General features: G+C 36.5%; 4 protein-coding genes across 4 annotated transcripts in view; 2 read left to right on the plus strand and 2 right to left on the minus strand.

Annotated features, from left to right (window-relative positions):
• Positions 1 to 15,035, minus strand: part of slc12a5a (solute carrier family 12 member 5a) — a 2,560,186-nt gene that overhangs the window by 1,327,607 nt on the left and 1,217,544 nt on the right. The window lies entirely within an intron of this gene.
• nav1b (neuron navigator 1b) overlaps positions 1 to 15,035 on the plus strand; it is a 947,042-nt gene that overhangs the window by 568,211 nt on the left and 363,796 nt on the right. The gene's annotated exons all lie outside the window — the stretch shown is intronic.
• LOC148679702 (uncharacterized) overlaps positions 1 to 15,035 on the plus strand; it is a 378,972-nt gene that overhangs the window by 145,567 nt on the left and 218,370 nt on the right. The window lies entirely within an intron of this gene.
• Positions 1 to 15,035, minus strand: part of pcif1 (phosphorylated CTD interacting factor 1) — a 28,935-nt gene that overhangs the window by 4,843 nt on the left and 9,057 nt on the right. The window contains 9 exon segments of the mRNA NM_001423772.3: positions 3,256 to 3,349; positions 6,316 to 6,500; positions 7,739 to 7,825; positions 8,158 to 8,333; positions 10,317 to 10,479; positions 10,611 to 10,710; positions 12,222 to 12,305; positions 12,404 to 12,551; positions 13,153 to 13,307. Coding sequence (NP_001410701.1) covers positions 3,256 to 3,349; positions 6,316 to 6,500; positions 7,739 to 7,825; positions 8,158 to 8,333; positions 10,317 to 10,479; positions 10,611 to 10,710; positions 12,222 to 12,305; positions 12,404 to 12,551; positions 13,153 to 13,307 — 1,192 coding nt within the window.

Raw genomic sequence — 15,035 nt, forward strand, 5'->3', positions numbered from 1 at the left:
CATTTATGACTGTGAATTTTTCAGATATTTCTTAAGTGATATTTAAATGGAGCAAGGAATTTTTCACTGAATTATTTTTCCTTTTTGAAGAAAGTCTTATTTGTTTTACTTCGGCTAAAATAAAAGCAAGTTTAATATTACTAGCTTCCTTAAGCAATTTTTTTTTTCCAAATAGCCACAGAACAAACCATTCTTATACAATGACTTGCCGAATTACCCTAACTTGCCTAATTAGCCTAGTTAAGCTTTTAAATGTCACTTTAAGCTGTATATTATTATCAAATATCTAGTAAAATAGTATGAATAACTCCAGCACAACGATAATATAATAAAAATATTATAATATAATAATAATGTATTATTACAACGCATATATAAAAAGTGTGGGGGGGTACACGTCATGTTTTTTTCTGGGAATAATGGTTCTACAGGAGCTGTTGACATGGAACTGAACCAGATTTTGGTAAAAATCCAAACAATACAAAAAAAATAGAAAATAAAAAATCTGAGTAATGAGTTGTTTGCAATAACAAGGGAATGACACAAGGAGAAAGCAGTGAACTATTGAAACTTATTCAATACTTTATATAAACGGCTTTTTTGGTGATGGCAGCTTTAAGATGCCTCTCATATGTAGAATGAATGAATTGTTCAGGTGTGGGTTTTTACAGACTTCAACAGTGTCAAAATCTTGCTAGTTCAGTGAGTCTCTTCTATCAAATCTGAGCTTTATTTTGTATTTTCTATTGGATTTAGATCAGGTGATTGGCTGGGCCATTCTACAGCTTGATTTTCTTTCTCTGAATCCATCGGAGAGTCTCCTTGGCTGTGTTTTGGATCATTGTCTTGCTGAAATGTCCACCCTGGTTTCATCTTCATCCTCCTGCTAGTGTAGATTTTGGACTGAAGCAGCTGATTTTCATTTACACTGAGGAAGGGCAGAGGGTTGCTGAAGAACAACTGAGGGATTTCAGCTGCTGTCTGGGCTTTCACTGCCGAACTACACTTCACTTTCTTCATGTGTTTAATACTTTTTCCCCGTGTCATTTCAGTTTATTACACTACTTCATTTGTAAACTAATTAGTTTTGTTTTGTTTGCACATATCGATTTCTTTGGTTATCAACATCTGGTGAAAATTTCAAGTCAACGGCACCTTTAGAAATATGTTTTCTGAGAAAAATGGTGACGTGTTCAATGCTTATTTCCCCCAATGTATGCATATATGTATATTAAGGGTGGAGCCGAACCCGAATACGGTATTCGGAAAGGCACGAATAGCGTGTTTTTACGAATACTTGATTCAAACAAATACTTGAAAAATTATTTGTATTCGGGAGCAAGAAAAACACTATATCAAAAAGCAGCGTTTCCTCATGAGACCACAGTGCATGCCCGCGTGAGTGAGTGAGTGAGTGAGAGAGAGAGAGAGAGAGAGAGAGAGAGAGAGAGAGACACGCTCAGTGCAAAACGCGCCAAAGCCCGAAACTGAAAGCGAGACGTGACTTTTAAGGGACTGTTTCATATGGATTTATTAATTATTCTTACTGTTCAGTGATCGCAAACTGCCGTAGTTTATTAAAGACGCAAACCCCTCACTGCACGTCAGCTGCGCGCCTTCAGCAGACCTCCTCATTCCTGCAGCACGAGAGCTTTATGATTGTTTATGCGCGCCAAAAGTGGCGGATCTGTCCGGTATTTAGAGATATCTCTAATTATATTTTGACTTGTCATAATTATAATTCAGATTGGAAATATCTGCAAATATATTATGACTGACTAGTCATATTCCTCCATTGACTTCCATTGAAAAATATTTGCAGATATCTCTAAATAAATAAACAAACAAACTTTGTGTCTTTTTTGTGGCTGGCAGATGATAATAGCAGGGCTGCATCTTGTAGTATTATATAGAATACTTTTGTTCTGCCAGATCTCCCAGGCAGGGTTTTATTTAGATTTATTTAGTTAATTTTAGTTTTTGGAATTCTGTGCATTGGAAAGAAGTTCTTTCTGAAGAAGAACAGTTTTTTGAAGTATTATTTGTTTTTATTCTGTCTATTCAGTGTCCTTCCAACAAGAATGGTGGTGGTGGGGTTCATAATATTCACAATGGTATTTTATTAGTTGTTGGTTTAACCATGGATGAGATAATGGCTTCTATGTTATTTTCTTTTCAATGACATTTCTTATCACATGTTCAAAAACAATAGCCAATATTGCATATCTATAATTTATATAATGGGTATAATTAAACAATACTTTCACTATAACGTAAATTAGAAGTGTAATAGAAAAAATATATATTTTTGCGCCATTTTGAATTTTACTCGAATACAAATACAAATACAAATACCGGCTGCTCCGCACATCCCTAATGTATATACAGTTGAAGTCAGTATTATTAGCCCCCCTTTGATTTTTTTATTTCTCGTTTTTTTTTTTATATTTCTTTATTTCCCAAATGCTGTTTAACAGAGCAAGGAAATTTTCACAGTCTGATGATATTTTTTCTTCTAAATAAAGTCTTGTTTGTATTTTTTCAGCTAGGATAAAAGCAGTTTTTAATTTTTTAACAACCATTTTAAGGTAAATATCATTAGCCCCTTCAAGCTAAATTTGTTTTCGATAGTCTACAGAACAAACCATCGTTATACAATAACTTGCCTAATTACCAGGGCCAGACGGAATCTGCGGACGTTTTTTGCTATTTCTGCTGAGGATTTTGGTAAAAATCTGCGGATTTCTGCTGAATTATTTTATCCTAAATTATTAGTATCCAGCGGAGTATCATAACTAAAACCTTAATATATGAAATAAAAAGTAATAAATTACTGAATGAAAACTGAATAAATTCAGATTTACACATTTACTCTAGTAAATAAACAGAATTAATGATGGGCTAAAAATCAGCGAAATTCTGTGGAAAATCTGCGCACACAGATTCCGTGTGGGCCTATTATTAATATAAACTATTATTTATATATATATATATATATATATATATATATATATATATATATATATATATATATATATATATATATATTAATATAAACTATTATGATTTGAAATGTGCTGAAAAAAAATCTGCTCTCTGTCAAACATTTATTATTTATTATTAAACTTATTTAAATGTATTTCTGTAACCTTCTGTTGACATGCATGTATGCACCCTGAGTTCCTGTTAACCATAAATTATCCCTTGCATGTTTGAGCACACTTTCGGTTTCTGATCAAATAAAGAGTTACACACCTCAAAGTGTGTCACCATGGCATCCATGAGCTCCTCACAGAAAGGAGGGTTCGCCTCGAAAGAGCCACTGGCTGGAGAAAAGCTGAGAAATGGCCTGTGAGGACAGAAATGAGGAAGTGATGCAATATGTAGCGTTAATCTCAATCAGCTCCCTAGCTATCGAGATCGTAAATCAATAGTTCTTGTGCATGAATTCTGCCACTGATGAGCTCGGTTCAGCACATATTGGGGCACTGAGTGTGACATGAGAACGTCCAACATCCAAACCGGAATTTACAAACAGAACATATTTCATATGTTAATTTCACGATGTTATTAAAAGTACATTGTAGCTAAGTAATTATAGCTAAATAACATTAACCATTAAACCATTGTAAATGTTTGCTCGATTGTTTTTAGCCTGTCTAGCTATCTTCGTTTATATTACCAATAAATAATAATTTTTTTTTTGAAAAACATCTCTCGTTTGTCGTTATGTTTGATAATTTGGTTGCTGTGATGTCAGGGTACATACAGAACTTCTTAAGTTGAATTTAATGTCGGCGCCAATAGCCTAGTGGTTAGTACGTCGACACATAGCACCAAGGTGCTCATGGCGACCTGAGTTCGATTCCCGGCTCAAGGTCCTTTGCCGATCCTTCCCCTGCCTCTGCTCCCCACATTTCCTGTCTGTAAAAATCTCCACTGTCCTATCCAAATAAAGGTGAAATCCCCTAAAATGAATTATAAAAAAAATAATAATTAAGTTGAATTTAATACCTCTTACTACCTTTTTTAATATCTTAAAAAACATTTTTATACTTGCACAAGCTGCAACTGTAGTGGCGTAAATAAATAACATATTGCAGATAACAAATTTAAGTAAAGCAGAGGAAATAATAAAGGTGTCACAATGGGCCTTTGTCCATAATTTTTAAACAATGTTATTTATGTCATCAATGTCAATAGTCGCTTATCTAAGAACAGTTCGATACGGTCGTTTCTCCACTGAGCCTGGAACAGGGCGGCACGATTACAAACCGTTCTCGGCCTGAAACCCTCAGCATGGTTAGACAACCGTGTTGAACTGTGCCAATAAATTCTGTGTGTCTGGGCTCGAAATTAACTTTATTTACTTGGTAGCAACTTCAAATATTTAAGAGCACCAGGAAAAAAAAAGTAGGAGCACCCACCAAAAATAAATGAGCACCATTGCAAATTGTATATTACGGGATTTATCGATTTGAAAACAACATCAATTAGGACTAACAAAAACCAGAAACAACTAACTAACTAATGCTGTGATGACTTAATATTTGTGCAATAATCCCAAAACGAATGTCTAATAATTATAAAACATTGATGATGATGATGATGACAATAATACTACTAATAAATTACATTTCTCATTATCATGCTGCCTTGAATGTGTTTGAATGGGAGTTATCTGCTATAAAAAGTCTGACTGTTACTTTATGAATAATAACAAAAATGAAGCATTACCGTTCTTTGTCATGAGCCGCATTTGCAGTGTAAACTCAGTAAAGGCGAGCTTGTTTAGCGATGATGTGTAGTGTTAGATTTTACATTTAGCGGACATTTGAGCTGAACACGCAGTGAATAACGCATCGAGATTCGGGGACCTTCTCTGAAAACACTTGATTGATCTCGGCTGGCGGATCAACATTCACCACATAATTTCATGCGGTCACAAAAGCTCCCTGTCATCTGACAATGGAAAGCCTTGAGTGATTGACAGCTGACATGAACCAATATAGCGCCAATATAATCGTCTTCTTGTAGACGTGGCTATTAGCTACAGACCTAGGCTTTAAATCTTAAGTACTTCAGCCAGAGGTCCGAAGACGTGCATTTCCCTATGTTTTCAATTAATTAATGAACGAAAGCCAGCTCGTGTTTCTGGTTGGCAGCAAGCCAGCCGGGTACCCGGTTTATTTCAGCACCATTAGAACAATACCTCACATGAGGGCGCCCAGGTCCTACTCTCAACATATGCATAAATCCACGCAAAATTTAGAATAAAGATCTGCACTAAACACAAATCGAAAATTTGTCTAAAAATATTGGACTTGAAAATTTAATACCCCGTCAGATGACGTTTTTTACTTTTTAATGCCCTTAATTTTGGCACATTTAATTTATTACCTTTTACAACCCCGCGGACACCCTGGATGTTTCGCTCTACCTAACTGTTACGTTTTTGGTTAAGATTAGGCCCACACGGAACCTGCGCACGCAGAATTACGCAGATTTCGGCAGATTTTTAGCCCATCATTAGTTCTGTTTATTTACTTGAAGAAATCTATATTTACTCCGTTTTTAAAATAATTACAGTAATATTATTGAGAAATATGAAAATGTGCATGATTTATGTACAATACAGTTTGTACAGTAATATTTTCTATCTTTTAGTAGATATTTTATATGAGACTTGCTTTGTTTTTAAGTGGATCTAATTAGATTTGCATTTTAAACATTAAATAAGTTAAAAAGACATTATTGTTTATTTGACATATTAAGGTTTTAGTTGTGATACTCCCAAAATAATTGTGCAAAAATCTGCAGATTTTTACCAAAATTTTCTGCAGAAATAGCAAAAAAACGTCTGCAGATTCTGTCTGGCCCTATTTATGATTTAATGGTTAGTTAGTGTTTAACATATGGAGAAAAAAACGGTTTATTTTGTGTTATGAGAAAAGTCACCTCTGAAGTTGTTGTTGTGAAAGGCCATGGTGGTCTAGTAATAAAGGAGATGAGTTAGAAACTGCTTATATTGTAACAAACTTTTATTAAGGGTGCATAGTCTGCATTGATGATGTTTCAGTGCCCTAATGAATGCACTGACTACTGAAAAAGGGAGCTGATTGAGACACGTTCATAGTTATACAATCACTATAAAAAAAATGTCACCGTCATTTTAAAGGGACAGTTCACAAAAAAATAAATCAACAATGATGTCATCATTTACTCTCCCTGCACTTGTCACAAACCTGTTCGAATTTCTTTCTTCTGTTGAACAAAAAAGAAGATAATTTGAAAAATGTTGGAACGTTTACATACCCTCGAGAGCCAAAGAAGCCATCAATGTCTGGAAAAGCCGAGCAGAACTGCTTAAAATAGCAGTTTAGAGGAGAAGCGAAACACTCGAATGTCACTCCGAACTGTTTATTGAGCGCCTCAAAGACGGGAACAGGAAGAGACCCCTGTAGACCAGACCCCTCGTTCACACCAGAGCCAAACATTACCTGCGATTCACAATAAGACACAAGTTAACACTGCCCATGGTCTCCTGATGGCCATGAATGCTGGTAAACAGTGCTGGGTAAGTTACTTTTCAAAAACATTCTGGGTTTCAAGGCCTTTTTAAAGCGCTATTATATTTAATTCATACCCCAGAATATGTAGCTCCATGAAAGTCCATACTGTACTTTACATTTCACATACATTTAATCGTTTTAAAAAGTCATACTCAGTGGACTTTTCTGAAATATTGGTAAAATGTGCATTGTTTGTGGAGCGACACGGTGGCTCAGTGGTTAGCACTATGACCTCACAGCAAGAAGGTTGCTGGTTGCAGCCCAGTCCCAGCTGAGCCAGTTGGCATTTCTATTTACACAGAAGTGCTGAATATATGAACAGTATGCAAGTATAAGCTACATATTTTTTAATTACCTCAAAATTAATTAATCCACTGCGTAAAACGTGCGGGATAAGTTAGCAGTTCATTCCGCTGTGGCGACCGCTGATAAATAAAGGGACTAAGCCCAAGGAAAATTAACTAATAATGTTGCATTCAAAATTATTTTACAATTACTTTGTCTGAAAAGTAAATAACTTTTTCAATAATTTAACTTCTTGACTCAATACTCAACGGACACTAGAAAAACAGGACATCCTAGTTTTATCTAATATTTTTTATTTAATAGAACTTTAAAAATGTTAAACATCATATGTATGATAAAAAATTCATATTATCAACATGTTTTGTACATGTCGTATATTGGCAAATCTTTTACTCATTGTATTGTTTCTAGCATGTTAGCATGTGCTATTGTTTGACAAAAGCAGTATATTAAGCAAAATTTCAGAATTACTATCTATCTATCTATCCATAACCCCCCCCCCCCCCCCCCCCATAATAAGTCTACTTCTCTTACTTTATACTACATATTTTTACCCACTAACTTCACTTTTTCTTAACCATATTCAAGCATCTTGGTAAATGTAACCTTCTTTATGGGAAAGTGTTATCATTCTGTAAAATACATTTATATAACAAATATACAGTTCCTCTGCTTCTCTGAATTGATTTACACAAAAGTGCTGAATATATGAACAGTATGTACGTATAAGGTAAATATTTGTAGTTACCTAACAATGTTAAGTAATCCCTTACTTTAAGCAGAAAAATAATTAAATTACACTACATTTAAAGTGCAGTAAATTAATAACACCAAACACTGTTAGTAAATTAGCATCGTACCTGGTATCTTTTGATAAGGCACCACACGCGTGAAAGGAACTTTTCAAACCTTGGGTCGTCAATACAGCTGTATCGATAGAGAAGTTCCTGAGAAAGAGATTAAACTAATTACAAAGTAACCCAAGGCAGTGTATATTTCTGCTCCTAAAGTCTCAAGTTTCTTTCCTCTGTTGAACACATAAGAAGATATTTGGAAGGAAGCTGAAAAACTGTAACCACTGACTTCCATACTACTTGTTTTTCCTACTATGGAAGTCAATGGTTTCCAACATTCTTCGAAATATCTTCTTTTGTGTTCATCAAAAAATAGAAAGGTTTGGAACCACTTGAGGAGGATTAACTGCTGAGTAAATTATAATTTTGGTTGAACAACATTACTGTCAATTCATTAGAACAAGTTACTGTCAGCGTGTACGCACCAGTTTGTTGAAATGACCGCGGCTGACCTTCACCATTTCTCCTTTAAACCGAAGACAAGCGATGTCGTTCTCAAAGTGCAGCTCAACACGAGTTTGAGGAGGAGCTGGGATGGACAGTCTCACAGGATAACAATAAACCAAGCGGTCCTGGACCTCCGCTGACTCTGTGCCGTCCACTTTGAAGAGGAAGAAGAATTCAGAGTGTATTACATGGCACATACTGTACAGTTGAAGACCACATAACAAGCCCCTCTCTGAAATGTGTAATTTTTAAAATAAATTTCATATTATTATTAACAATATTAATAAAAAATATGAATAATAATAATAATAATAATAATAATAATAATTATAATATACATTGCTGCTAAAAACTGCTAAGATCAATATTATTAGCCTTATATTATAGCCACTATTGTCCAATGACTTGCCATTGACTTAACTTGCTGGTGTAAGTCAAGCATCATGGGTTTATAGGAAAACTAAGGAAGCTTTAACATCTAGACGTTGGTTTCAGAACCTGGCACATTTGTCTCCTTAGCTCGATTCATTTGGGCATATGTGAACATCGCAATCTCAGCTTGGATGAAACAAACTCTGTGGTTTGGTTGTATTGCTGGGTTCACACCAGACGCGGAACGCTCATCAAGCACGAGTGATTTACATGTTAAGTCAATGCAAACGCGCGAATAGACATCCTGTGGTGCAATCTGCGCGAATGACGCGGCACGAATTGAGCCATTTGAGTGAATTGCTTGAGTTCGAAAGTCTTCATCAAGTCTTCATGTCACTTCAGGGGACATTTCGCCACATTAATCAATCAGGAGCTTGCTCTTATGAGGGCGTGATTGTGACGTACAAAAAGTTAATCAAACTGGGCTTGGCTCAGTCAGAAGCACAGCTGAAAGCCTCCGTCAGCCAGGTTAAGTTTCTGGAGGAGTTTGAGCTCACAGAGCTGGATGCACCTCTGAAATGATCTACTGGATTTAGACACAGCCCTAAACATATCAACGCTGTTTTTCAGCCTTCATAAAAGCACATAAACAGATTTTTTCTCAATAAAATCCATGTTAGCCATTTAGTTATGAAGCCAGAGTCACCAGGCAGACAGACGCCCTGTCCATCACGCGAATCCGCGTCTGTTCTTAAGTGAATTTGACGCATGAATGAAGCGGATTTGACGCGCGATTGAAGCGGGGTTTGACACTTGATAGAAGCGAGTAAACTCAAATGTTCACGCGGCTATTTACTTGCGAATAGCGCGATTTATCCACGCTTTCCGCGTCTGGTGTGAACGCAGCATAAGTGAGAAAGCAATACAATCCAACAAACCAGTCTATATCACAGTGTATTATTAAAGTGCATTTCCTGTCGAACATGAAAGTCTAACTGTACTACTAAAAAAAATAATGCCAAAATAATACCAATAACTTTTTGGTTAATGCGACTTCTGATACAGAATAGATATATATTATAACCCTTAACAAATAAAATTAATCTCTGTATAAGAAAGTCTTACCTCTGATTTATATTTGGTGATGACTATGTCTGTGGATGTCACTATTCGAAATTAAAGTGGTCCTTTTCACTTATAATACGTTTCTCTTCATCATAAATTCAAATAATAATGTAGGGCATCTGAGAGAAATCCCAGAAAATACACCAAACTCTGACCAATGTGATGAGATTTTATTTGTATGCGACTTGTTTTAATAATTTTGGCCGGTTTGGAAACTTTGCCGTGTGAAAGTGAACCGCACCAAGCACAAAAAAGCAACACTTAACATTTTAAATCCCCGTTTCGGAACAAAACAATCAATCTACAGGTGTAAAAGATGCTTTTTTTAAATTATTTAAAACCCAGAACACAATACTTCGGTAAATTTAAGAAATTTACTAAGTTTACGATTTGTTTAGGCTTTAAGACAAAGGTCTCAAACTCAATTCCTGGAGGGCCACAGGTCTGCACAGATTTGCTCCAACAATAATCTAACATAGCTGATCCAATAGAGGTGTTTAAGAATAGTCTCTGATTCGAGGTGTGTCTGATTAGTGTTGGAGTAAAACTGTGCAGAGCTGCGGCCCTCCAGGAATTGAGTTTGAGACCTATGAAAACACAAATTCTAAATAATTATCCTTCCCATTTATATTCCTCCTACCAGAAATGTTGCACTCTTTCAGTAGAGTGAGGTGAGCTTGTCGAATCCTGCGCACATATTCTGCAGAAATGTGATAGATTTTTGAACAGATGCCTTCGACAGAGTCCTTTGCCACCGATGCCACATGAGGGCCGCACTGCTTCCGTAAATGCTCAAGTCGATCCTGAGGAAAAAAAAATCACACGTGTTAATCTTCTAATGCGTTCCATGTAGGCAGTTCAGACTAAAACTGAAAGTGTACCATGTCGTTTTTAAAATGTAGTCTGGCATGTAGTTAAAAGACTGAGAGTGTACCATGTAGTCCTCCTTGCTGGCAGAATGGTCTCGTCTCAGCCAGTTCATCGTGTCCTCCACGTTCCACTTCACCACCTTTCGACTCTCCGGAGTTGCATTTCTGTGTGAACGTGAAATAGACTTTCAAACGCAATGCTCATGTTCAACCCAAAACCACAGTAAGCGTTAGGCATGGGCCAGAATAAGATACAGTATGAAAACCTTGGACAGAAATATCACGGTTTCACAGTATTGATATTACTGCTGTAAAATATCTTCTTTATTAATATCTGGGTAATCTACAACAGCTTTTTCCCCTTTAGACCACAATATATTTTATTTTAAGAAACATTTTAAATATTTTGGAACTGTAAACAGGCTAAATAATTCAACTAAATCCTTGAAACTAATGAAGATAGCACAGAGCACGACAATAAGGACTGCCTGATGGCCTGGGGCCAGTGTGCGAGACTCTTGGGACCAGAGATAGGATCGTTACTGACCTGATTGGGCCAGTGCTGCCTTGTCACTAAAGTTTAATTAGGCTACGATTTTTAATCCATTACGTGCAAATACAGGGTGCTTTCACACATAGATGTTTGTTTCGGAACCTGTATGGTTTGCCCAGTTAGCACAGTTGGTTTGGCATATGTGAATCCCGCAATCGCAATTAGATCCACGACAAAACACTCGGTCTGAGATTGCCTGAATGAAGTGGTCTCGGCTAGATTGAAGCAGATCTAAAGTGGATCGATTGTAGTGAGGAAGCAAAACGATCCAACGAACTAATAAACCAGGCTATATCACAGTGTATTATGGATATGTAATAGTCATATACGGCTATATGAAGAGAGAAATACGAGTAGGGCGGGACGTCATTCCTACCGGTAAATGTGCATTTCATGCTGAATACAAAAGTGAAAGCATACTGAAACATTACAGAGTGCGGTTTATCCGTTAGGAAAATTGACTGAAGATACCATCTGCTAATTTTTCCATTTTTTATCTTATACTATGTTGTATTAGTCATATTGTTACACAACACCTCGACAGAAATATCAACATTGATCTGCTTGATGATCTGACTACAGTCTCGCTTCATCTGTTATTTCTCAACATAATTTAAGCCTATAATGCATAATTCTAGCTAACGTTTGCACATGTTCGCTTATAATATATACACACACAAATTTAGATACATCAAAATTGTAATTTTTTAAATGTCAGTTGTATTTAAAAAAGTTATGCTGAATAAAATGTATATATACAGTTATGTTTGGCTTTTGACACATTATTTAAAATATGTGACTAAGAAACAGCTATTAACTTTATTTTTCGTGGGGCCAGTGAAAACTTGGGCAAGGCAAGTAAAAATCTGAACCACTGGCCTGATCGGTCAAAAAAAAAAAAAAGGGACAGATTTCTTGCCCTAAAAGACTATCATTTAATATATTGTTGCTCTAAAAAACTAAATAAAATTGTTGTAAAAAACTACTAAAAATGTACATATACCACAGGAACAGTACAACAGAAAATTTTTGCAGTTTTAAAACCTGACTCCAAACCGCAGTAAACCTTGAAACGTCCCATGCCTTATCTTCCCATGCCTAGTAAAGCGATGAGAACATTTACCTGGAGTCGATCATTTTCTTGGCCGCCTCTGCATATTTGAACAGGAGTTTTCTGGCCTCTTCTTTATATTTGATGCGAGAGAGCCTAAAAATCGAAGGGGAAAAATGTAATCAATATTGGAATATTTGATCAAAAACTTGTTTTAATAAAGTAACTGATTTAAACATTTGATGGTAGACTACCTGATGGGGATATCATTCATGATCTCTCTAAACATGGACGGGGAGATGACTGGGTCACATTCACTGGGCAGGAGAGGATCCAGACCTTTATCCACTACTTTCCTCTCCAGAAGCCAGCGGTTGAAGGATTCCCGTGGGGGCTCGATGCCTAAATACAGCCAGACAAATTACAGAATTACTAATAATTAACATGTGTGTGTGTGTTTATGAATGATGTGCCATTATTAAACGTGATATTTAGACATCCCAAGTTTCCCGGAAGTTCCGGGAGTCTCTATGCATTTGCGGGACTCACATAAAACAGAAACATTAACAGATGTCATGTTATAGTTAAACACTGTTAAGTGATTCACTGAGAAATTCTGCGCTGCTACCTGTAAAGTTAACTTACATTCTGCTCCCTATCCTCGGCCCGACTGTATTTCTGTTTGTACAGTACACCAATTGTAAATTTATCAGTCATAAACAAACAGACCAAGAAAATGTTGTATCTGTGTCCGTTCTAATCGCAGATTTTGGAATTATACCCTCGTAAAATTACAAGTATGTTCCGTTTTCCTTTACGATTTTATAATTACAGATGCGAGAATATTATTTACGCACAAAATATTTATAACAGCGATTTTATTCCATAGTATGGGCCTGAACTTTCACTCTATTACAGGTCAATTCTGCAGTGTCTCCACAAATCACAGCGCTAAAATGAAGCGACAGTGGTAAATCGTGAAAGCAGCATGCGGAGCACATACCCTCCCGCTGAGAGCACAGCTCATGGTAGTGCTGCCGGAGTTTGGTGGTGAGTTGAGCTCTCTGCAACTCGATCTCAGGATGTGGAGGAAGGTGGTCCGCTGGGGCTCGCTCTCGAATCACAGCGTTGGTCTGAATGTCCAGGTCCCAGTACACTCTGAAAGATAAAGGCCAGTTCAGACACGTCATAGCACAGAGTTGTGTCATGGCTACAGAGCTTACAGGTGCCTTATAAAAACTACCTAGTACACCAAGTCATAGTCGAATAACAAGAAATCAGTTAATGGAAATGGGCCACAGACACAAACGTTTCCTCATTCTAATGTAAATCCACACAAGTGTAAAACCCTGATGATGAATAGGCCTATCACAACACAAAACATCCTTTTGCATGACTAACGGGGGCACACCCTCAAGATTTGCATGTGCTTTAGGTCACACTTTTTACATGATCTGGAGCTGCAGTGTCACCAAGATCAGATTGATGTTGCTCTGGGATGATTGATATGCAATTACCAGGCTGCGTTTGATAAGCCACAATGTTTCCTAGTGAGACAACAATGATCATTTTCTTCCATTAGTTATTTTAAAGTTCATATTAAACTTACTATGTATGTGTGGGACTCCTATTTTGAAGACGAGAGATGCAGATTATTTTCTATATATGTTACTATGCAATGACTCGATAAGCCATCTGTTCACAAGCGCATAGAGTGAGCCTCAGACACAAATGTTTCCTCATTCCTATGTAAATCCCACAAGTGTAAAACCCTGGTGAAAATAGGCCTATCACAACACCAAACAGCCTTTTGCATGACTCACGGGGCACACCTTCAAGATTTGCGTGTGCTTTAGGTCACACTTTTCACTGCATCCAGACATGATGAGCTGCTATGTCATCAAGCCTGATGTTGCTCTGGCATGAATAATATGCAAGAACCAGGCTGTGTTTGATAAGCCACAATGTTTTCTAGTGAGACAACAATGATAATTTTCCTCCCTTAGTTATTTTTAACATCATATTAAACTTACTATGCATGTGGGACAGAAAACGGAAGATGCAGATTGTTTTCTATACGTTTCTATGCATTGACTCCATAAGTCATCTGTTCACATGGTCGTCAGACTTGAACATTTACACAAATGAGAGACAATAATTCTTTCTTCTTTTTTAAACTGACCCAATGGGGCAGGGCTGTCAAACCCAACTCCTGGAGGGCCGCAGTCTCGCACAGTTTAGTTCCAACCCTAATTAAAACACACCTGATCAATCTAATTGAGTCTTTGTTTGAAACCTAGCAGTAAGTGTGTTGAAGCAGGATTTTTGAAATGAGTTTGACATCCCTGCAATAGGTTATATGCAGAACTAGTATTTCTTCCCATACCGATAAACTTCAGGTGAAGGGTTAAAATGACTTTTTTCCAATTTTATACAGTACCTTTTACAGCATCGATGTTGTAATGTGATTAAAATATAATCAGTTAAATAGATTTCAGCATTCAATTAGTTGTTGAAGCGTAAACCAAGATGAAAAGCCATTTACACGCGTGCCCGTCAGGATCAGCAGGCTAGCACAGAAATGCCATTAGAAATACTGAAGTAAAATAAATTTAAATATTTTAAAGACATGGAAAATGTAATTTAATGCAGTGCTTCTTGTACATTCTAAGACTTACTTTAGTGAAAATCTTAATTTTTTAAAGAAAACAGATATTAAACGTGACGATTTCGTAACTGCACACAGTTCATTGGAAGTGTTTGACCCAGGTTACTGACAAATTTAAAGAATTTCTGCATGCTTTGCATAATTTTATAATGTATTTATGGCCACGTGAGCAACTTATACACATTTATATTATTACATGGCAAAATGGAACATAAAAT

This window comes from Danio rerio, chromosome 6, assembly GCF_052040795.2.
Source record: "Danio rerio strain M-AB ecotype USA chromosome 6, GRCz13ab, whole genome shotgun sequence".
NCBI lineage: Eukaryota > Metazoa > Chordata > Actinopteri > Cypriniformes > Danionidae > Danio > Danio rerio.